The sequence below is a fragment of the Nomascus leucogenys genome, chromosome 16 (genome assembly GCF_006542625.1).
Source record: "Nomascus leucogenys isolate Asia chromosome 16, Asia_NLE_v1, whole genome shotgun sequence".
NCBI classification, from domain to species: domain Eukaryota; kingdom Metazoa; phylum Chordata; class Mammalia; order Primates; family Hylobatidae; genus Nomascus; species Nomascus leucogenys.
In genome coordinates, this window is record NC_044396.1 from 49,920,671 (window position 1) to 49,946,024 (window position 25,354).

At 38.4% G+C, this 25,354-nt stretch overlaps 1 protein-coding gene across 1 annotated transcript in view; it reads right to left on the minus strand.

The window, feature by feature from the left end:
* The window catches only part of ASPH (aspartate beta-hydroxylase), a 218,742-nt gene that overhangs the window by 41,757 nt on the left and 151,631 nt on the right, over positions 1-25,354 (minus strand). The window contains exons 17-21 of the mRNA XM_030795402.1: positions 24,486-24,636; positions 20,034-20,170; positions 13,138-13,236; positions 10,247-10,336; positions 5,303-5,440 (exon numbers count right to left, since the gene is read on the minus strand). Coding sequence (XP_030651262.1) covers positions 5,303-5,440; positions 10,247-10,336; positions 13,138-13,236; positions 20,034-20,170; positions 24,486-24,636 — 615 coding nt within the window. The remainder of the gene's footprint in view (positions 1-5,302; positions 5,441-10,246; positions 10,337-13,137; positions 13,237-20,033; positions 20,171-24,485; positions 24,637-25,354) is intronic.

Sequence of the window (25,354 nt, forward strand, 5' to 3'; positions counted from 1 at the left end):
TAGAGCAAGAAGTATTGTCTAGCATTAAATTCTCCCAGTTTTTATATGTCTGGAAATGTCTTAATTTTGCTACATGTAGAATTCTTGGTTGGCAGTCTTTTCCTTTCAGTATTTGAATGTCATTCATTGCCTTCTCTCCTCTATGGTTTCTGATGACAAGTTGGCTGTTCATCTTAAAAGGAAGTTTCCTTTTATGCAATAAGTCCTCTTTCTCTGTGTGCTTTCAAGAATCTCATTTTATTTGATTGTCAATTTGAGATTTTATTTGATTGTCAATTTGAGATTGTCGAGGTATGTTTCTGAGTTTATCCTCCTTATAATTCATTGAGCGTCTCAGATGTGTAGATTGATGCTTTTTATCTAATCTGGGAGATTTCTGGCCATTATTTTTTCAAATAGTCCTTCTGCCACCTCTCTTTCTTCTCCTGAGGATTCTGTTGTGCATATGCTGGTACACTTGATCATGCTCCATAGGTTTTTTTTTCATTCTCTTTTTCTTCTGTTCCTCAGCATGGATAATCTTAAAGAACCTATTTCCAAATTTGTTGATTATTTCTTTTACCAGCTTAAATCTGGTGTTGAGCCCCTCTAGTGAGTTTTTTAACTTAAGATATTGTACTTTATGACTCCAGATTATCCGTTTAGTTCTTTTTTTTATAATTTCTGTATCTTCATTGGAATTCTCTATTTGGTGAGACGTCATTGTAATAATTTCCTTTAAGTCTTTAGACATAGTTTTCTTTAGTTATTAAAATATACTGACGATAGCTGACTTGAAACCTTTGTTTAGTAAGTTCAGCATCAGGGCCCTTCACAGGCAGTTTCTGTTGACTGCATGCTTTTCTGTGCATGTATATACTTTCCTATTTCTTTGTGTGTCATATAATTTTTGTTGAAACTGGACAGTTTTTAGATAATATAATGTGGCAATTCTGGAAATCAGTTCGGTCCCTCTCATAGAATTTGTTGTTGTTCATTTTTGTTATCATTGTTGCTATTTGTTTGTTTACTGACTAGAAAGTCAGTAATTTTTGGATTAATTTTGTAAAATCTCTATTGCCTATAGCCTTACCTGTAGTTGCTCTGGGCACTTGTAATGTTAAAAAAAAAATACCTGCCAATAATTGTTTTGACTAATAGCCTGGGAATAGAGCTTTTATTACAAGTGAGGACAAATAACAACAATGTCCTGAGAATGCAGCTTTCCAGGTAGCAAGAGAGTGGTTTAAAATAGTGACAATGCTCTGCATATGGAAATATGTGAGGTACTAAAAACACGATGTGGCCCCACTAGTGCCTGGAAAGCCGTGGTTTTTACTGCTCCAGTGTTGTGAGATTGCCAGTTTTCAAGGCTACTCTGGAACTGGGGAAGAATGGTTGGGAGCAGTTAAAGTTACTACCCCGCAAACCCTGCTATTCTTATTGAGGTTCAGCAGTTTTTCCTTCAAGAAATATTCCTCTAATTGTTTTATGTCTTTGCCAATGTACAGAGTTCTAAAGAAGTTGATTTTAACAATTTTTCTCGGTGCTTTTGTGGAGGGGTAGATTTATGAAGACATTCCCTCTGCTATTCTGATGTTCTGCCTCACTACACAATGTTTTATAAGCAATTAAATGCTTGAGGTTTCATCAGGAACTGAGAACATTCTAAATACCCTTCTCTCTTAAGCAGTAACAATTTCAAGAAAATGAATACATTTTTCCCCTGCTCCTAAAATAGCAGGTAGAGATAATTTTCTTTCTCTCTAGGCCTTCCTCTCCTGGTGCAGTGCAGTAAGGGAGAATTTTCCTCACATTCAGGAAAAACCAAGGATACCAATTGTTGCAGCTTATTATATGTAAGAAATGCTTAGTAGTAAGATTTTTATATCCCTGGGGCTTCTAACATATTTATGAAAAAACTAGAGAAAAGGAAGTTTATAGAAGGTCATACAATGAACCTAATTTTTGAGAACCCATCATGTATTAGAGACATGGTCCCTGTCATCTTAGAAGACACAATCTCAGAGAACTAAGAGACTTTAGAACATAGTGTGCTATTTAAAAAGAAAGTATAAAGTGCTTTTGGCTTTATGCAAAGGACTGATATTCCTAGAAGAAGTGACAATTTCTCTAACATCTGAAGGATAAAAAGGAATTGGCTGTGAAGGATATAGGAGAGAAGGAAAACAGAAAGAGGTAAAGAAGGAGTCCTCCAGGAAAGAGGGCTACCATATGGGAAGGTCTGTTGGAAGAATTTTGGCTGAAATGAGGATGGTAAAGGGCAGTGGTAAGAGATAAAGGCTGAATCACTGACTGCTGTGGTCTGAATGTTTGTGTCACCCAAATTCATATGTTGAAATCTAACCACTAACGTGATGGTGTTAGGAAGTGGGGCCTTTGGGAGGTGATTTAGGCGAGTAAGATTATTGTCCTTATAAAAAAGCCTCAGAGAGCTGCCTTCTCTTTTCCATCATGTGAAGACAGAGCAAGAAAGCACCATCTACAAACCCGGAAGCAGGCCTTCACCAGACAGTGATCTGCTAACACCTTGGTCTTGGACTTCCTCAAAGTAAATTTCTATTGTTTATAAGCCACTGAGTTTATGGCATTTTGTTACAGCAGCCTAAATGGACTAAGACACTGACCAAAACTGGAAAGCTGGAGAAGAATATTAACCAAGGGGTTACATGGTGAGTTAATGTTCACATCGAATATTAATGTTTTAATAGAGCTGAACATAGAATAGAAAGAGTGAGAAGTCCATTTGGGGAACATAGCTTTGGTAGAATTTTCACAGCAGTTAAACCACAGTGGAGAAGATTTCTTAGAAAATGAATGGCAAGAAAAAGAGAAAAGAGAGCAAAGAACAATGTTTGGGTCCATATCAGCCCATAGTAGACTGCCTTCACACCATCAATCATGCTTCTTTCTTCTTAACAAAACCCTGACTTTAAGCATCCACCTTCCTCCAGATGAACCATTTATTTGATTTAGAGGAAATTAACCCTTTCCTGGCTCTAGGGGTTGATCTGTTGGTTTGAGAATAATCTAATAGCCCCCTTCCAGTAATTCATCTAGAGTGGAAATCTGACTTAAATTGGCTCAATAAGACTAAAAGGAAAGATTACTGGTCCTTAGATGATAGAGAGGTACACCCTCTCTCTTCCTGGAAGCTGGCTGCCTCAGTCTGTTGCCAGCCACCTGGTGTTTCAGACTCCCTTGTAACTGTGAGTGCCCATGAGACATGGTTCCCACCAATAGAAGAGGGTCTGCCAGGAGGTTTCCAGAAGGCCATTTATGGCTGGGGTGGTAGCTCAGCAATGTCACTCTTTCCCCCTCTCTTCCAGTGGCTGCTGGCAGCCATCCTGCAGTCAGCCAGCACAAGGACAAAGCTGACCAAGGAGGAAGTGCAGAGCCAAGAACATCTTCCCTTGATTATACCGCCCCGAAGTCTGCCCTACTGCTAGGCTTCCACCTATGTCAATCAATAACATTTCTTGTTGTTTAAGCCAGGTCTGAATTTCATTTCCGTGTCTTGAATTTGAAAGGATCCCAAAAGGTATAGTAGAGAAATGAACTCACAAAGAGACCATGAGAAAAGGATAGTAAAGCAGAATCAGAAGAGTTCGATGGGATCCAATCTGAGGGAGGGTGAAATTTGACAGAAACAAAACAAAACAAAACAAAAAAACCCCACAGTGCTCAATGTAGCTGACCTATCAAGGAAGATGTTGTTCCTGTGCTATTTCTAATCTGGATATGGAACTTTAAAAAATCAATCTGTATTAATTGTCACCATGCCATGGTTCCCTGAGCTATAAAATATTCAAAGGCTAACCAATGGCAGCCTATTTTACAACTGGATTATGAAGATTATAAAGTGTGCTTTTATAATGGCATACAGAATAAACACAGTCAAGTAAGACATAATCTAAGTACATGAAAACCTCTTTTCCCCAAGTAGACCAAATTAATCAACGAAGTCTTGTAAGTCTTATAGATACAGTTTATTTTAGATGTTACTTAAAGGAAAAATTATGAAAAATTTAAACATATACCCAGAGGAAGAAAGAACAGTGTGACAAACCTCCATATATCCATCAGCCAGATTCCAACATTAACAATATTTTGTCACTCTTTGCTCTTCTTCCCTGCTTCTTGCATGTGTAGAATAAATTGTTTGAACATCAGAATATATTTTCTTATATAAACCATGTACAAATAGCAATTAGAGTCTGAGGTCAAAACCCTGAAGCCACCTAAACTGTAAGATACGTGAAGTTTTTACATTGTGAGTAAAAAACAACGTGATTGAAACTATGAGTTAATTAACTGTGAGTCCCATTGTATGACTGTGTCTAAGAAGCAGCAGCTTACCAAAGCAACACTAAACTTCTGACCAGCCCCTACCAAAGTCACCAAGTAGAGAGTGTTAAAGTTCAGGTTTAACCTACTAATATAAAACCTTCCAATTATTTTTATAGCTATTTAGAATCACTTAGTTTCTCCAAATGCCACAACATTTTCTGCCACAGCATTTTCTAAAAATATTTATAACTGCGTTTTCTCTCCATAGCCACAGGGCCAGTGGTTCTTAAAGTGTGGTCCAAAGACATCTGAGAGTTCCCTAGACCCTTTGAGGGGGTCTGCAAGATCAAAACTACTTTCTTAATAACACAAAGATATTATGTGCTCTTTTCATTCTTTTCTGGGCACACAGTAGAGTTTTCCAGAAGCTACATGAGGTAGGACATGACAGCTCTAATAGGTACATGTGTGAAGTACATGTGAGGATTCTCCTGTTGTCTATTAATCCAGACTCTAAAAAGATTTGTAAAAATACAAAACAATTCCAATCTTCTCACTATATTTTCTGTTTTGAAAATATAATTATTTTTTAAAAAGTTATTTATACCCACATGTATATTATTATATACCGACAGGTTATTATATACTGAAAGATTATTATTTTTAAATAATTCATAAATATATATACAATTTTCCTTCACTTTTAATGTCTAATGATTATATTGGTAGATGTAAACCACATTCCTTGGCGTAGTCAATAATTTTTAAGAGTATAAGAGGGTCCTAAGGCCAAAAAGGTTGAGAACTCCTAAGTTCCACACAAATTCCCTTTATCATCTAAATGAAACTTTTGGTTAATGAGATGACAATTCTTTTCCCATTATAGTTTACAAATGTCACTAGAAATAAAATCTATCTCTTCCCTGACATTCCTTTTTATGATAAACATTCTCTGATTTTGAGTAGGAAATAGACAAAGATCTGGTGAGGATGATGTCTAAGTTACACTCACCTTTACTAACTCCGTGTAGCCCGTTTCTTTTGGGGTCCACCAAGGCTGGGCTTTCAGTCCATTCACATTGTAGAGTGAGCGTTGCCAGACAGACGCAAAGTGTCCTCTCTTGTGCCCAAGCTCATACCACTTATATGCCTGAAGGAACAGAAAGAATGTGCTCCAAACTGTTCCTTCAACAGAGCGTTTTTATTAATTTTAAAATTGAAGACATTAAAAATAAGGTATTACTTTGACACATTTAAATAAAGAGCTTGCTGCTAGATACCCAAGTCTGTTGAAATCTGGTGAAAATATTGTTATTTCACTGGGTTTCTGATTATTACCTATTTGTATAATAAACACGTACATTTTCTTTTCCCCCTTAGGCTGCAGTCTCTCTGGATAGTGGATTCATGCCCTACACATTTTGGTCTCCCTCGAGTGTCCAGCAGGGAGTCTAGCACTTATTTGTTGAATGCATAAATAAGACACCAAAGGGCCTTTTCTATTTTCTATTTCCATTAGAAAAGGATTATGATTTTAATAATGTCTTCAAAGATATTTGCATTTACTGAATCAGAATGCTAAAATAAAAAGCAGCTTCTTTTCAAATATGCTTTCCATGTCCACATCTAAGAAGGTCACCCCAAGGCGTCAGAGTGTAAACCTTCCTTTAAATTAAGTAGACAGAAGGGAAAAATTATTCTGAGTGGGCAATAAATACAGTGATAGCCCATTTTAGATTTTTAAAGAAGGAATTTTTGTCCATAATATATATTTTTTTCTGCCATAAGGGATAACATGTGTGGCTTTAGGCTGGCTGCAACATGATACTACTTGCCTCCAAGACTAGCCTTTTCAGGGACAGCTGGCTACAGAGTATGACACTCTTTATGGCTCCTTTAAATGATGCCCTCACCATATGCTCTCCAAGGAGCCCTGTCCAGTTCCTGCATCATGCATGTTCCATTGTCTTTTGAATGGAAGGCTTTCTAATGGTACACTTAATATTATCCCCTCCACTATTGCAAACCTGATCTAATGATTACTTTTACAGAGATAATTCAAATGTATTTTTGATAAATAAAAATAAGCATTTCATAGTAACTTGAGTATCTTCTTTGTAAATCACCAGATACACTTTAGATGTAAAAAAGGTTAACTTTTCAAATTTCCCCTCATTAGGAGACTGAAGGGGGATAGCAATACCACCTCATATTTTCAGTAACACTTTACATTGACTACTTTCTTCGAATGTGTTATCTCATTTGATTTTTCCAATAACCCCAAATATCTCCATTTTACAAATGTTGAAACTAAGGTTTATAAAAGCTAAATCTTCTGAACTAGCATTTGGGGCTCCTGGCAACTTATTCTACTCTCCTCCTATTTATATCATTTAGCAAACACTATGAAAAATGATTTTCTTATTTAGTTATCTTTTTATTAATATCTGAAATTAAGAATGCATATACAAATCATTCTTAAATATTTTCCTTACGATACATGTAAGTTGTAGCCAGAATTCCTTTAAAAACCAGAAAGTTAAAATGGCTAATTGTTATCTAATTTTTTTAAAAAAATAGCATGTATCTTTGAAATTAATTTGACTGTTGTGGTTATTTTTGTCCAACTTAAATTTAGGATTTTATTTCCTATGCTTTTTGGGGCAAAAGTGAACAATAATATTAAGGACAACAGATTGTTTTTTCAAAAATCTGACCGTCCATTTTTGAGTCATCACAATTCATTTTAAGGATTAAGTGTATTGCCAGAATAGTGAGAAAAGAAGTTATTGTAGAAAAATAAAAACAGCAAACATTATAGCTGTAGTTCAAGAGTTGGAAGTCTTAGATTTTAGTCCTGGCCTTTAATTAGCCCTCAACATGCTAGATGTCTGGGCAAGTTACAATAGCATGTTTAAAGTATCTATAAGGTCTTTTCTGACACTCAAAGTAAGTAATCCTGCATCAAGTAGGACTCTTAATTTTTCATTCTCCTGTCATTTAAATTTCAGGAGAAACAAAATTGTGAAAGTGATATATTAGAAATTTTAAAAATCACCTTTAATCATATGTGACACAGGGGACCCAATGAATTAGCTAGATTGCTTTTTAAAAAAACATCTGAACTACTTCACAATAAAAATTGCTATAAAATCAGAGATCAAGTTAGAATCCTCTGAAAATTTCTCTACTATTTCCTGTCTAATCAGCAATTTTACATATGTAATTAGGAATATTAAAATAGACAGTAGGAGGCCCTGGGACACAGGGGCAGTAAGAGCCCCTGGGCCACATTTAAGAAGTTAAATGTGTTTTATATCAATGTTGTCTCTACTTTCTTCCAATCATTGCTAGGTATGGTTTTTATGCACATGTACGTGCACACACACACAAACACACACGAGAGAAAGAGAGAGAGAGAGAGACAGAAAGAGAAAGTATGTCAGATGACTGGATCCAAGAAAAGCCCAGGCCACATCTGTGGAATGGGCTGTCATAAGTGGCCCCAGCTGGGGTATGTTCTGCCTGGAGCCCGCTGTCCAGTGAGGCTAAGAGACACACTTCCGGTGAGACGAGCTGGCTGCAACTTGCCTAAGGATTGTAAATGCTATCGCGTGCAAACAGAACGTTATGTTATTTTGCATGGTAGGCTTTTTGAGCATAGGGTGGCTTGAAAGAAACTGACACCAAAGTAAGAAACAACATCCAGGCTCTTATAGCTATCATTGAGGAGGCAGGTGACAAAGACTGGAGTTAGCACTAACTGACCAAGAGGGAGGGTGAGGGGGATGCCAAAAACACGAGAAAGCCAGATCTCCACAGCTGGCCCTGACTAGACTGGAGTGAGGAAGAGAGGGAGGAGCTCAAGCTCACTCAAATCTTGATCCTGGGAATATGGGAATGTCATCGAATGAGAGAAGGAACCCAGGAGGAAAAACAGTTTAGAGAAAGACAAGTAAGTTGTCTCTGTGCCATCTTGTGGGACACTGAGCAGGCTGTAGACATGAGAATGGGGACTTGGAGAAGGAGACTAAACCTAGCTAGAACGTGGATTTGGAAGTTATGGGTATACCGAGAACTGCTATCTGAATTGCTGCACTCTCATGGTTTGTCCCCCATCTTCCCGACCATACTAAACGGACCAGTTAGAAAAATTTTCCTCACAACCCATTTTCTTGTCGATCTCTGCAGCGCAGAGGCTTTGGCTTTGCTTTTCGCAGATCCATCCTCTTTCAGAGTTGGAGCAGTGCTCTAGGCATAAAAACGTGAAAGGTGTTTACTTCCTGATATGCAAACTCAGAGCATGACAGCCAAGTCAGACTCAACACCTAATATTGGGAATATGCTAACATGGAGTTTCTACAGGTTTGTTTCTGTTCTCCTGTAAGAACGAATCCTTCTGAACTTTTTAAGTTCAAGAACTGTGCTGTTCTTTGCATATTCATGATAATTAAGTTGGTAGAACAGCCCCACACGTTCAAATCCCAAGCCCTTAACAAGTGTATAGTAATGAACTTTTTGCCCTTGAAGTAACGGCTGTTTTCATCTAAGATGTGAGATAAATCATAGGCTTCTTTTATCTGTCTTTGCCCTGGACTCTGAAATGTTCAAAGATAAATTAATTAGTGATGATTACATTTACAGTAGTCAGACATGAACATTAATCCAGTGTTAGATGTTGTAGCAAAATTTTTCTTATCCCTCTCATTCAAAGGAGTTCTGAGTGATTACATCTAAAAGAAAAATGGGATGCAAAAAGGATTACTAATCAGCAATTTCTTCTCCCATCTTTCTCTTTAATTCTAATATCTCATTCCATTTCAGGTATGTAACTGGTAGGTTAGAGGGGGAAAGGTACAGATAAATAGACATGTATAAATTAAAAAGTGTCAATTATCTGAACTTCTAGTACCTCCAGATTGGTTCATGTTCCTAGCAGACAATTACGTTATCACAAACCCCTTCACTTCTCTGAACCCTCAATTCCCCAGATGATTCCATGTTCTTATTAATTTTAGAAACCTGAAGCTGTATTATCCTTAGATGTCACTTTATTACATACATGGAATGCAATGGTTACAAAGGTTCAGTGTCTCACTTTACCCTTTTATCCACTGACTCTAAGGAGAGCCCAGCTCTCACCCCTGCAATGAAGCAGGACAGGAAAGGAGGGCTTTGCCATCCAGCAGGGCTGCATAAATCGTAAATCATGGTAGACTGTGACAGAGTTTTGAAATGTATAGTATGCGATGTCATGATTAATGAGACAATGTTATGGTTATAGAAGCAGACACTGTACTCAGAAAAAGATAACCATTACAAAGGAAACATGGAACTTGTTTAGCTACTACATTTTTTGTGTCAATCCCTATCATTGCTATCACCACAATGTTTGTCTTAAACTTGGTATTAAATATTTCAGAGGATAAGTTACACAACTAACCATTAGGATCTGTGTGATTAGGAATCAGCTGATAAAGACCTCATTCTAAAAAGAACTACTTTTAAAATTCCAAAATAAAACAGAAATGAATCTAGTCAAACTGTTAAAATATTTCTAAAAATTTAAATTATTTCAGTGACATTCCTTCATTTCAAAATTTAAAAAATACTTTTCCAAGGCAATTTCTATCTCTCTGTACACACACAGACATACACACACAGATACACACAGACAAAAACATACACAGACATGTACCAACTTAGAGATTGCTTTTGTGATTACTTAGCTGATTTCTTGAAAGAAACTATAAAAGCCAAATCCCAAAAATTCTTTAAAGGGTTAAGCTGGAGTTGTTGGGTTGTTCCAAAGATAGTTTAAGTAACTAAATAGTTTATATCACTGCTTTCGAAAGTTCACACTCAAAATATTTTTTGAATTCTAACTTTTCCTAGAAATAATTATTCTTCCAACTCCATCCTCTGTTAGAGAATCAGAAATTCACACACTCATTACCTCTTTGTTCCCAACCCGCTGCATGGCATCCCCCAGGTGGAAATAAAATCTCCCATCATCAGTGCCAGGATCTCCGGATTCTATTCCTTCCTGTAGAAAGGACAGTGTTAGTATGGGTAAAATAATTAAATACCAGATTCCATTAATTGATTTACGTAGCTTTTCTTATGGCACATCATAAGAAAACCTAAAAACCAGAAAAATACATCTCCATATTAAAATTTGGGAATGAGGTTACCGGTCAACATTTGCAATGCCAAAATAAAAGGTCATAAAGCTAAATTTAACAATGCATTCATCATTAATTCATAGTGGAATGGCCCACAAAATTAGTATGATATTTTGTGTACCTTCTGTGTGGGAGCAATCATATTTCAATATTTCAAAGAATTTCTCTGGCTGGATAGCTCTTACATTTATTTTGCTCTCCAAATCTGACCATATGTCATCCAGAGGCTTTTTATTCCTGAACCAAAATGTTTAACTGCTCATGTTTGAAGTGATGGCAGTCCAACTGCAAGTATTATTTCTTTCCATTCAAAACAAATGTGTCTTTACCTTTTAATGATTTTTTTTTTTTTTTTTTACAAAACATACAGGAGAATTGAAGCCAATTTGAATCTTTAAAAATGTAATTTTTATTAAACAAATCCCTATTCTAAAACATTTACCTAATTCTCTGATTTCTCACATAAAGACTGAAATTGAGATTGATGAACCCCATTCCCCTCCCTGCAAAGAGAAAAGAGAAAATATTAAAGCAACAGAAAGCGTTTAGAAAAGCAGAAGGACAAAAGTTAAAAATATCTAAATGTCAAGGACTTCTTTCTAAAAATCTGCATCCTTGAGGCCTCTTCACAAGAAGCTTATTATCTTTCACTGGAAGAAATTGTATTTACATAATGTTGGAAATGAGCAAGCTAGATGACAGAATGGGAAAGGCATCACTCAGGACAGGAAGGGAGCTGTGGCGAGGGCTTCTAATTGACCAACACTCAAGTGTCCTTGCTTGATAACTGACCAGCCCAGCTCTTGCTTTCCCCATCTCTGAAGCAGGCAGAGTACCAGTAAGCCATCCTATGTCAAAGGAAGTGTAAGGAGACACTTTAAATCACAGAAACCCACATGCCCACAGGGCCCTGGCAGGAAATGTGAAGTGCTTGACAGGGGTCCAGGGACAGCCCCAACCCAAGGGGGGAACACTGCTTGTCTGTGTGCAGGGAAGTGAGCCAGATATGATGTTTCAAGAGAAACTAGAAGTCTGCATAATTATATAAAAATGCTCATATTCTCAAATAAGGCAAGCAATTAAAATGGTTTTTAATAGAACTATGCCAGCCAAATAAAACACGCAAGCTATTTGCAATCAGTGGGTTACTATTTGGGATCTCTGATTTAAGTCATGTGAAAGAAAGAGATCATAAAAGTGGAATATATTGCTATTTTTAAAAAAAAGCCTACAGCTATCTAATCAGCTATGTCCAATATGGTAGCTGCTAGCCACACATTACTGCTAAAATAAAATAAAATGAAAAATTCACTTCCTCAGTCCCAGTGGCCACATTTCAGGTGCTCAATGGCCACATGTGGCCAGTGGCCATCATATTGGAGAACACAGATAAAAAACATTTCCATCACAGTAGAAAATTCTTTTCTTTTAATAGAGACAGGGTCTTGCTCTGTTTTTTTTTTAATATTATATATATATTTTTAGAGACAGGGTCTCACTCTGTCGCTCAGGCTGGACGGCAGTAATGCATTCACAGCTCAATGCAGCCTCGACCTCCTGGGCCTGAGTAGCTGGGACCACAGGCACATGCCACCACATCTGGTTAATTTTTAGAATTTTCTGTAGAGATGGGATCTCACCAGGTTGCCTAGGCTGGTCTCAAACTCTTATCTTCAAGTGATTCTCCCACCTTGGCCTCCAAAAGTGTTGGGCTTACAGGTGGGAGCCACTGCACCTGGCCCACAGCAGAAAGTTCTACTGGGCAGCCCTGGTCTACACCACCTGTGATTCTGCTGAACTGATGAGGATTTAATTAGATATGAGAAAAAAGGCATATTTTAATTTGAATATTTTGAGCAATGACCTTTTCAGCCAGTATTTGTTACTTCACTTTGTGTGGGTAGTTAAGAGTACTATTCTGAGTACAATAAATATATAATTAACTTGTAAAAGGAACATATAATGCATTATCTATATTTAATATATGTGTGTATATACATATACATATATATATATATATATATATTTTTTTTTTTTTGAGACACAGTTTCACTCTGTTGCCCAGGCTGGAGTGCAACTTCTCCAGGGTTCTCCTGGGTTCTCCAGACTTCTCCAACGTCTCCTGGGTTCAAGTGATTCTCATGCCTCAGCCTCCCGAGTAGCTGGGATTACAGGTGCACACCACCACACCAGGCTCATTTTTGTATTTTTAGTAGAGACAGGGATTCACCATGTTGGCCAGGCTGGTCTCAAACTCCTGACCTCAGGTGACTCACCCACCTTGGCCACCCAAAGTGCTGGGATTACAGGCATGAGTCACCACACCTGGCCCATTGTCTGTATTTAAAAATATTTAAAGTATCACTAATTTTGTCTGCCTTTGCCATTTATTTAAAAACCAATAACAACTTCAGTTTTATAAATTTTTAAATAAAATATTTTCGAAATCATCTCTGCTCAAGTGGTTGGTATTCTGACATGTGACACTGTTGGTTACAGAAGAGGCCCACGCTGCTTATGAATGTCATGGTCTGAGGGTGGACATCCTGAGGATGAAAATACTCAGCAGTACATGCAATCAATCTACAAGGAATAAGCAAGTGTGTCCCAATAACTCGAAGGACTCAAAAGATGAAAGGAGAGGAGAAGCAGTGAGCATTACCTTTAAATATGGGATGCTCTCAGCAATTTTGTTCTGTGCCTTCAGGATGAAGCCATAATGGACTTTAGCAAAGCCATCATTAGGTGTCACACTCAGCACCTAAACTCAAAGAAAACAGAGAACATAACTCAAAGAAAATATAGGTGATTGCTTAAAAGATTCTACAAATGACTGTCAAAACCAGTTTTAATTAGCTTTGTTGTACTTGGATAGGATTATGATGTTACAGCTGAAAACACCACAGTACTTTGTCTCCTGGCAATATCGTTAAGCTTAAATGGCTCCATTTCCTCTCAACTCAATATGCTTTTCACATTTACACAATGGTTCTTCAAGAATGAAGAAATGAATGAAAAGGCAATAACCATTAAAGCATCACTTTAACAATGCAAATCAGCAAAATATCTCCCAATTGATATGACTTCAATATTTTTTAGTGATCAAGGGAAAATGGCTTTAAATTTGCTATACTTGAAGACAATTCTGAATGGTTTTAGACATCACTTCACATACAAGCTTTATACATTGCCTTAACTAAGAGAAAATTTAGATTTGCATTTGTAATACATCACAATCCATTCATTCAACAGAAAACTTCTTGAGTGCCCAGACCATTTTAAGCCCTGAAGATAAAGTGGTGAGCAAATCCAATATTCCGTGATAAAACCCAGGTAAATATTTCATAAAATCACATCATTGTTTATTATTATATGCATTCATTATGATTTAAAGATAAATTATGCAAAGTGCCTCTAAATTAAATATTAATAGTGAGAAGCCAGAACAACAATATTCAACTTGAAAAGCTACTTAGACAAACTAATTTATGGAACAAAAGAGAAGGATGGAGAAGATTTGAGTTGGTGCATGTAGGGAAAGATGCATCTCCCATCTCTTCTCTCCATCCTTGAGCCTGAGTAGAAAAAGGGAAGTCACAGCCACAGTAGGGCTACAATGGGGTTACACAGAAGGATCAAGTGTACACGCAGGGGACACCAGGCCCTCAGGGGGCCCACACAACACACACTGCAGATGCTGTAGCATTTTCAGCTTGCATCTTGTCCTGCACCTCATCGATTAGCAAATCTGGCCAATATTACCTTCAAAATATATTCAGAAACATACCATGTGTCACTTCCTTCACCACTGCTACCCTGACCCAAGAGAGGTGTCTCATCATCTCTCTGTATCTTCTCACAGGAGCCTCCTCACTGCAGATCCTCTGCACGCCTGGCCCTGCCCCTGTGTAGTCCACTCTCCGCTTGCTAAATCCTAGGTCAGATCTCAACCCTCATATGCTGCATTGCACTCAGAGTGAGTGCAAGATAGAGTTCCTGGAACCACCCCCAAGGCCTCCCTTGGCTGGGCCTCTCCATTGCTCTGGCCTCCTCTCCTGCCCCTGCCCCTCCCAGCCAAGCCTCTGAGGCATGTCGGACTTCTTGCTGCTCCATAGCATGCCAAAGATACCCCTGCCTCAGGGTCTTTGCATTCACAGTACCCCTCTGGCTCAGACTCTTCCACCAGACATCCCCACAGCAAGCTCTCTTACATCCATGAAGCCTACCCCTGACCATCACCCCCATTACTAAAACAGAACCCCCTCCATCCCTAGTCACTCTCCAACTTCTTTACCTTGACTCACTTTTCTTCATAGCACTTATCACCATCTGATCTAGTATACTTTTATTTCTCCCACTAAGATGCCAGCTCTACAGGGATTTTGTCTGTTTTGCTCATTGCTCATCCCCACTGCCTGCTATGCATAGCATAGCATTCAGGTGCCCGAGAAACCTGTACTAAATGCTCAGATGAGTACATGCGGGCTTTCCTCCCTAACTAGACCTCCGAAAGCCCAGATCCTGCTTCTCTGCAGCGTCCACAGTACTGTTCCCAAGCTAGACATTGAGCAGGAGCTCAATAAATACCTCTGGCATTGAACTAAATTGACACAGATGATGATTCTGCCAGCATAACCATAGAGGGATTATTATAATTATTGCAGCTACACAGATGACATTTCTGCCTACTGCCGGCACACAGCCATTATCTCAAGTAATTAACAAATTCATTGGTTTACTAGACATCTTAGAACACACAGAACTCTTCCAGGCCCTGGGCATAGAAAGATAAATGAGACATACTCTTTTCTCAGGGGGCTGTCACTCAAGTGAGGGAGACAGATTTAGAAGTAGACAGATTTAGAAGTAGACAATGCAAGATGGTAAATGTAGCTATAGATAGGCACGAAGCATGCAGCGGTTATACAAGAGGGGCACCTGGCTCACTCTAGGGTGAGTGTGGGTGGGCCAAGGTCTGAAAGGTATTTAGGGATAAATAGGAGTTCACCAGGAAAAGGAAGTGTGGGATGGTGGAAGAAAAGGCATTCAAGGTATATTAGAAAGTGAGTAGAAAGGGATAGTGGGCCAGGAAGAGCAAAAGAGAATGTTGTTAAATTATGAACAAAAGGTGACAGGAGAAGAGATTGGAGAAAAGGCGGAAGTCAAATTAAATCACAAAGGGTCCTGTTTAGTATCAAGTGCAAGGTAATCTCCTGGGGAGTAGAAAAAAATTGCATACACTTCTACTTGTATCTGTCTCTCAAATAGTGTGAAACAAGCTCTGTGGCTCTACTGTGATCTGCATGGTGGACAGCCATGTGTCTCATTCAGGAAAAACACTGTCAGGAGGCGAGGGTCGGGGCTGAGGCCCCAGGGCAGCTGACAGTGCTGCCTTCCCTGCTTGCTTCTTTGTACTTAGGCACCATGCTCACTGCAGCTTATATGAGGATGTGTAATGGACATGCAGGTTGTATTATCTAGTTGTAATCAACAAACCCTCAGAAAATGACAAGTGGTTTTATGAGATTTCTAAAAAACCCAGATTGAGGCTACAGTTGCCCTTTGAACAACATGGGTTTGAACTGCATGGATTATCTTCCGCCTCTGCTGCCCCTGAGACAAGACCAACTCCCCCGCATCCTCCTCCTCTTCCTCGGCATAGTTAACGTGAAAGCAGTGAGGATGCAAACTTTAATCATCCACTTCCTCTTAATGAATAGCAAATATATTTTCTCTTCCTTATGGTTTTTAAAGTTTCTGTTTCTAATTTTTTAATTTTTGTAGGTACATACTAGGTGTATGTATTTATGGGGTACATGACATGTTTTGATACAGGCATGCTATGCATACTAATTACATCATGGAAGATGGGGTATCCAGCCCCTCAGACATTTATCCTTTGTGTTACAAATAATCCAATTATATTCTTTTAGTTTCCTTATGCTTCTTAAAATAACATGTTCTTTTCTCTAGCTTACCTCATTATAAGAATATAACATATAGTACATATACAAAATATGCGTTAATTGACTGTTTATGCTACCCGGTGGCTTCTGGTCAACCGTAGACTATTAGTAGTTAAGTTTTTGGGGAGTCAAAATGTACACACGGATTTTCAACTGCCCAGGAGGTTGGCATCCCTAACCCCTGTGTTGTTCAAGGGCCAACTGTAATATTAGAGAGATTGTCTCTCTCTTTCTTTCTCTCTCTATAAAACACACACATCCATACACAAACACAAAGCACAGACAAAAACAACCACAACCTCATACAGCCGACATTTCTATCCCTAGTACAAACTCTTTGCATGATACATTCCTGGGATTTTAAAAAGTTATATAATCATAAAATCATAAATATTAACTTTTCAGCAAGAGTTAAAAGATTTTCTGGCAGTTAAATAGAATTCTATATTTGACATCATCTTAAAAATTGTTTTGGTGGTATGTACCTTTTGTAATGCACATATATGTTAGTGCATACATATATATACATAATATTATGTGGGTACACACATGTACACATAACATATAAGTACATAAACATATCTCAGGCATTTGCTTGAACATTTTTGTCTGGAAGGGCCACCATCAAGCATGTTTGAAGACCACTGCTGCAGGAAATGAGAACCACAGAAGATTTAAAGCCGAGGGAGATGATTAGTATTGTGTTTTAGTGTTGGTGAAGGTCAGGGGAGAGCAAGCCAGGACGGGATAAACCTGTCCCTGCTCAGGCAAGAGATGACGGGTGCTTTGGTTACAAAGGGAAGGGATTTGAAAGTTAATCAGAAGTTAAAATGAACACAAATTCATGATTTGGTACCAGATTATAAACTTCATGCGGGCACATTCTGCATGTGTTTCATGAACTACTGTTTCTCTAACTAGTGTGTATGGGTTTTAATAGATGTGTGTTGACTGAGTGAATGGGTATACGTGAGCAGTGGTGGGTGAGTCAGGAGTGGCATGAAACTCCCCACTGTAGCGCCTGGGCAGCTGCTAATGTTGCCAACTTGCAAGAGAATCCCAGAAGGCGCTGCAAAAAGCTACAGACTGGAGCAAATGATGTCACACCATTTTAAAGCCAGTTTCTTTGTTGCAACTAAAAGCAGCAAAAAACTGGAAAAAGAAAAATATCAATGATTTTTATAAATGTACTCAAAAGTAAAAATTAACATGAAGAAAAATATAAAATTACAATGTCTGTTTTCTAAAAATGATCTTTAACATAAACATATCAAGAAAAACCTTGGTTAATGAAAGAGACTCCATTAGATAATAGCTTATTAACTTAAAAGTGAGAGGACCGGAAAAAAGGCAACCCCCACACATATTTTCAGTCTATTCATGCTTTAGAAAAAAAAAACTCACTCAATTGTATAATATCCTTATATTTTGGACTTTCTGCATCCTATTATGCATATTCAGATGAGATTATGATATAAAATGTATAAACAACAGCAGGTAAATTTTATTTTTCGGGATGAAGTAAAATGTTTTACATATCTGAGATTTAGTGTCAGGTAAAGGGATGAATATCCTGAAGGGAGGTTTTAAAAAGGTGAGGAAGGACAAATCCACAGTGTATTAGAGAAACCAGTGTGCTGTCAGATTCTGCCCTAAGCTCAAACGTGCTTGCACCCAGTCAACACTTGAGAATGTTTTTTAGATGGAAAGAAAGGAGAAAGGGGTGCAGGAAGGTAGGAAGTGAGAGAGGGAGGGGTAGAGGGACAGAAGGAAGAAAATAGGGAAGAATTCTACAAGGAAGGAAGGGAATGAGGAGTAAGGGAAGGAAGGGAAGAAGGAAGGAACAAAGGAAGGAAGGAAGGGAAAGAGGGAGGGAGGGAAGGAGGGAGGGAGGGAAGGAGGGAGGGAGGGAAGGAGGGAGGGAGGGCAGGAGGGAGGGAGGGAGGGCAGGAGGGAGGGAGGAGGGAAGGAAGGAAGGAAGGAAGGAAGGAAGGAAGGAAGGAAGGAAGGAAGGAAGGAAGGAAGGAAGGATTTCTACAAGTTCAATTTTTGTGGCGTCTGACAGTGACAAAATAATGGATGTGTTTGTTATAGCTTCACAATTCTTACATTCACAGACCCTGATTCACTGAGGTATATGATGCTTCTCTTAACCATACTCTGTAAGACAGGGCATTGAGTGTTATGTGTTGGCCATTAACAAATGCAATGTTCCACATGGAATTAATTTATGACCTGGAATAGGTCTTTAGTAAATGGCACACACTGTCAACATTAAAGGTTCAATCCACCCTGTGTAGCTATTAGTGATGTTATAAAAGCAAAGGTCTTATTTCTGCTCTCTCAGAAAATATAAAAATTATGAGAAAGGTAAAAAGACAACTGCTTCAAAATTCAATGATTTTCATTACACAATAATAGCAATACACAGAGGATAGTACCGCTTTGAGAATAGACCCAGTCCCTGCCAGAGTATGAAATTGATCTTCTTGATGGCATTTAAAAGGAGTAGAGTGAGATGACTTGTGCCTATAATCCTGGGAGGCCTGAGGCAGGAGGATCACTTGTGGCCAGGAATTTGAGTCCAGCCTGGGTAACAAAGGAAGACCTCACCATCACTTAAGAATTTTTTAAAATTTAGCTGGGCATGGTGGCATGTGCTTGTAGTCCCAGCTACTTAAGAGGCTGAAGCAAGAGGATTGCTTGAGTCCAGGACATGGATGCTGAGGTGAGCTATGATCATGTCATTACACTCCAGCCAGGCAACAGAGTGAGACTGCGTGTCAAAAACAAAAACAAAAACAAAACAAAACTGTAGCAGAAATCACACTGACTATCACTGAGTGGTAGCATCTTGATGTAGCCTTCACCAGCTTGAAAACCATTGATCAAAGGGCCTAAATTAAAGAATAACAAGTAAACATGTTCATCTTTCTTTTACAGAGGGATTAACTTTCTCCATCTTCAAAATTCATTGGGCATCCTGTTTATTCTGTACTAAATGAATTCCTCCACTGCCTAAAGAAGTCACATTTCTCTAGATTTTCTAGTTACTTGTGACTTAGAGGTTATCTATCAACATCTGTTATAAAGTAGAAATCCTTTGAAAGGCATCCTTGCCAGAAGATTTGAAGAGTCAATGCCCTGCTGAAAAGTGAGTAATTTATGTCACATGCTTGAAAGGTCCCTGTTCTATAGCCTCTCTCTAGACCATACTTCTGCCAAAAAAAAAAAAAAAAGGAAAGAGTGTGTGTGTGTGTGTGTGTGTAACATTCACAGGAACTTAAATTCTTCTTCCTGTCATGAAGAACAATTTTAGAAAGACTATGTATGGAAAGATAAATATGAAGTTTTAAAAGAATCACAATTATAAGTTGAAGGCCTTAAGGTACTAAGTGTTAACTAAGATTTACAAATCTTCTGATCTAGGAAAAAAAGCAATGTTAAAACATAGTTTAGAATATGTTAACTATAATAATACTTACATGCTTTTTAACTTAATTTAAAATAAAGAGAGACTGGGTATAATAAATGTAATTTGCAAATAGCCTTAGAATTAATTTGATGTAGTTAATACAAGATTGATGCTTACCTCTTCGTAAACTTTCTTTGCATTGTCATTATCTCCTATCAAGAGGTATCCCACGCCAAGGTCATTTTTTAAGGAAGTATCATTGGGAAATAGTTGAACTAATCTCTGCAGGGTAAGCAGGGAACCTCTCATATGACCTGAGTAGGTGGGAATTAAAAAAAAATAGAAATAAAAACAGATTATGTACACTTTTGTATTGAGAATGTAAGTCATGAGAGACTACTCACCAGAGCCTGAGAACCAGCTCAAATCTGGCTTTATTAGTGGTTTACTAAGTACCTAGTAGGATTTCATAAAGTAGTTTCGATGGCATTAATAACTGCCATAAGTAGATACTGAATATGGTATTGATTATAAACATTCTAAAGACCTTTTCATTTTTTAAATTCAGCAATGTTTACCATTTTATGTTAAATTCCTTCTCAAGAAAAACTTAGTTAACAATTCCTCATTTAAAAAAAAAGTTCTGCTGAAATCTTTTTGGTTTATTAACTTTATAAATAGGGGATAAGCAATAAAAAGTCTTAACTAACTTCAGGGTCTAGCACCCTGTATGAAATTTGAAAAGGCACCAAAGTACGTAGGATGGTACCTAACTGCTGACACATCCCCTGTGAATGACAAGTGTACTCATCTCTAGGTAATGACCTAGTCATGGAGCAAATGATACATCATCCAGTATTATGGGGCCCTCTCGTGGACAAAGGCGTACTTTGCATGCATGAATCATGAAAAAACCCAGCTTCAATTATCTGTATAAAAGAACATGTGCAAAAAGAGGACTAGCATCAATGAAAAAAGCCATGAATTATCTAAAGGGCTTAGTTGCCCACAGTCTAGGAGAGTGATAGGAGTGTCAGTACGCTAAAGCAGCTGTATATTCCACTACCAAACCATCTGCCATAAAGCATCACCAACTCATCCGACGGCCTATGCCCCATTACCAGCCAGTCATATTCCAACCAGAACCCTAGTCATTTCTTCACTAACAAATCTGGGCTTCCTTTTCTATACCTTTCCTTCCCCCTATCTGCCCACCTAGGCTCACACTTTCTTCTAGAATTCTCCTATTATCCACAACAAAAGCATGGACACAAACACCTCCTGCAGCCATCTGCTCCCTGTCCCTTCCACTCTGCATCTGGGAATCCTGTTGTGTTGTGACCAACTTCACCACTAAATTTCACTAGATTTTCACTAAAATCTTCTGTCTCCATTTGCCTCAGAGCCTCCTCGAGTGAACTTGCTTCATTCTCAAAGACATTCTGAGAGGACTACATTCAAACGCTGATGGATTGCTGTGGAAGAGTCAGTCACCTTCCCAGGGCTGAGGACAGGGTGAGGCCAGAGAGGCACTCAGGGTTAGATTTCAGAGGATGCCAAAAAAGTTTATAATTTTGATGTGAAGGCTAGTTTAATGCATCCTTTTAAAAAATCAATATTAATGTAAAACACTCATAATGAAGAAAATGTTAACCCTTTAGTGACAGAATCACTAAACAGTGCTAAGCAGAGCCATAGTGGACACTGAGGCGAGAGGAAAACTCAGTAATGCTGATTCTTTTTTTTTTTTTTTTCTTTGAGATGGAGTCTTGGCTCTGTCACCCCGGCTGGAGTGCAGTGGCACGATCTCAGCTCACTGCAACCTCTGCCTTCCGGGTTCAAGTGATTCTCCTGACTCAGCCTCCTAAGTAGCTGGGATTACAGGTGCCCGCCACTATGCCCGGCTAATTTTTGTATTTTCAGTAGAGACCGGGTTTCACCATGTTGGCCAGGCAGGTCTGGAACTCCTGACCTCAGGTGATCTGCCCGTCTCGAATTCCCAAAGTGTTGGGATTACAGGCATGAGCCACTGCGCCCGGCCAGTAGTGCTGATTCTGCGTCCATGGCGAGTGCCCGCATTGCCTCTATGGAGCCCCGGCCCTGTCTTTTCTGTGCTGAATTTGTGCTGCATGTTTTTCTTCTGCTGCACTGGTCCCTATGAATATTAGCCTAACTGACCATTTCTTGTCATTTTTAATCATCACATGGACTTTAGTCCTATTTTGTTCATCTACAAAAGTGATACAACTCCTCTTCATTCTAATCCTCGCAAAACTGATAGGAGGGTCCATTGGGCCTTGACTCTAATCTATAGGAGCCTCCCCTAAGTGACATTAATAATCTGTCCATGTAACTATCTGGCCAGCTGAGCACCTCCCTTGGCAGTGACTCGTGGCTTAGCTCCTTCCCTCCATGTTGACTAATGATCTGTTATGGGGAGAGAATCGTAAGCCCGGTTATCGTGAAGTTAGCTAACAGCTAGTCTTACCTGCCTTCGGTACTGGGAACCTGGGTCAGTCCAGAGGATGGTATATGATGTTCTATATTAGGTATGCTACTTTTAGCATCTAGCTGGTATCAGTTTTCCTCAAATGATAGTCTTTAGATTGTAGCCTCCTAAATCTGATGATATATGATATGATGTTCTTTTCAAAGTATTTGCAAATTTACTTCATGATTAATTTTTTCTAGCATTTTCCTTGATATAGGGTCAAATCTTACCAGTAAAATTTTTTTTAGAGTACCAGAAACAGCTATTATTCATTTATACAAAATTTCCACAGATAACTTCAACCTCCATGAATCATTTTGCTATAGTTAAGGGAGAAAATAATTTGGTATCACAGGAAGAGTTTTTTACTCCAGACCTATTAATCTATTAGCTATGATTCCTTAGGCAAATTATACAAGCTATCATAAAATGGGAAGAAAGAGGGAGAAGAGAGCTAGCAGAGATTTATTCATGAAATTTAAGGGAAGAAAACATCTCCATAAGATGAAAGTGTAAGATGAAGTAGCAAGTGCTAATGTAGAAGCTGTAGCAAGTTTCCAAAAGATCTAGCTAAGATCATTGATGAAGTGATCTACACTGAACAGCTAAGATCACTGATGAAGTGATCTACACTAGACAGCAGATTTTCTATGTAGAAAGAATCACTGTCTATTGGAAGAAGATGTCATCTAGGACTTTCACAGTGAGAGAGAAGAAGTCAATGCCTGCTTTCAAAGTTTTGAGGATACACCTACTGTGTTGTTAGGAGCTAATGCAGCTGGAGACTTTAAGTTGAAGCCAGTGCTCACTTAACGATTTTGAAAAACCTGGGGCTCTTAAAAATTATGCTAAATCTACTCTACTTGTGCTCTATAAATGGGAAAACAAAGTCTGGATGATAGGACATCTAGCATGGTTTGTTGAATATTTTAAGCCCACTGTTGAGTCCTTAAAAAAAAAGATTCCTTTCAAAATATTACTGCTCATTGATAAGCACCTAGTCACCAAGAACTCTGATGGAGATGTATAAGGAGGTGAATGGTGTTCTCATGCTTGCTAACACAACATCCATTCTGCATTTCATGGATCAAGGAGTAATTTAGACTGTTAAGTTCTATTATTTAATAAATACATTTTATTTAAATGTCAAAATACAAAAACTAACAGGAGTTTGGGGAGGAAGTTGCTTCCAACCCTCATTAATGACTTTGAGGGGTTCAAGACTTCAGTGGAGGAAGTAACTACAGATGTGGAAATAGCAAGATAACTAGAATTAGAAGTGGATCCTGAAGATGTGACTGATTTGCTGCAATCTCATGATCAAACTTTAATAGATGAGTAGTTGCTTGTTACAGATGAGCAAAGAAAGTGGTTTCTTGAGATGGAATGTACTCCTGGTGAAGATGCAGTGAACATTGTTGAAATGGCAACAAAGGATTTAGAATATTCCATAAACTTTGTTGATAAAGCAGTGGCAGGGTTTGAGAGGATTGACTCCAATTTTGAAAAAAGTTCTGTGGGCCAAATACTGTCAAACAGCATTGCAAACTACAGATAAATCTTTCCTGAAAGGAAGAGTCAATCAATGCAGCAAACTTCATTGTTGCCTTATTTTAAGAAATTGCCTAGTCACCCCAACCTTCAGCAACTACTGAAGACTGATCAACTACTGATCAGTCACTGGCTATTAACATTGAGACAAGACCCTCCTTCAGCAAAAGGATTATAATTCACTGAAGGCTCAGATTATCATTAGCATTTTTTAGCAATAACATATTTTTAAATTAGGGTTTGGACATCGTTTTTTAAGCCATAATGTTATTTCACACTTAAGACACTAAGACATAGTATAAATACAACTTTTAGATACCCTGGGAAATCAAAAAATTTGTGTAGCTCTCTTTATTCTGATGGTCTGGAACCAAACGCACAGTACCTGTGAGGCATGCCTCTATTAAGGTTAGGATTACAATTTCAGTTTAGAGATGGTGAGCCTAGGACAGATACATTACTTGAAATCAGTTGTAAAACTCAGGTTTCCTCCCACGTAATTCTTCTAAGAGAAGAATACAGTCTTCAGCTTCTTGAAGACAAAAAGTATGCCATTTCCTACTGAATTACCTTTGATTGCATCTTACCTAGAAATTGTTGCCTGTCTGAGCGACGCTTCAAACTCAGCTTCAGCAGGTCTGCAGGGACGTCAGGTAGGCTGGCCACCTCTTGGTAGGTCTTGATGGCTCCACGTAGCACCTCATTGCTTCTCCTCTTCTCAGCCAAATCATCCTCACACTAGAAGAAGTCCCCAGACTGGATAAATGTCCCATGACTAGCTGTGTTTGTAATTACCCAAAATATTCATAAAAAGTTAACTTTTGGACATGCTTTAAAAGAAATGTAAGACACATTAGCCTTTTCTCCTTATCAAGACATAAAAAAAACTAACAAAAGATAGAAAATCAACACACTATTTTAATAATACAAAGAAAAGTTTGTTACTAAAGACAAGAAAGAATGTCATAAAGGCAGGACTAATACGTGCTGGGGCTGATGGAGATGTACATCCTATTTCACACTAACATTATATAGGCAGGTCTCCAGCCCAAGTTCCCATTCTTTCATTAATTTATTCGTGTGTGCATTCATTCATTTAACAACTGTTTTCTGGGAAAGAGGCACTCTTCTACAAATGTGGCAGGCATACTGAACAAAACAGACAAAGCCCTTTTTGCTTCCACTTTGCATCCATTTTGGAAAGGTGGCAAATATAATAAACAAATAAAGGTACCATATGTCTAGCAGCCATAAGCGCTGTGGATAAAAACAAAGCAGGCTTAGGAGTGCTGGGTGGGAATGGTAAGAAGTTGCTAATTTAATCAGGATGACTGGGGAGGGCCTGAAAGAAGAGAAGGAGCAAATTATGAAGATACCTTGGGGAGTAGCATTCTAGGCAGGGAAAAGAGCAAGAGCAAAGGCTTGGAGTTAGGAGTGAGGAATTGAGGAAAGGCCA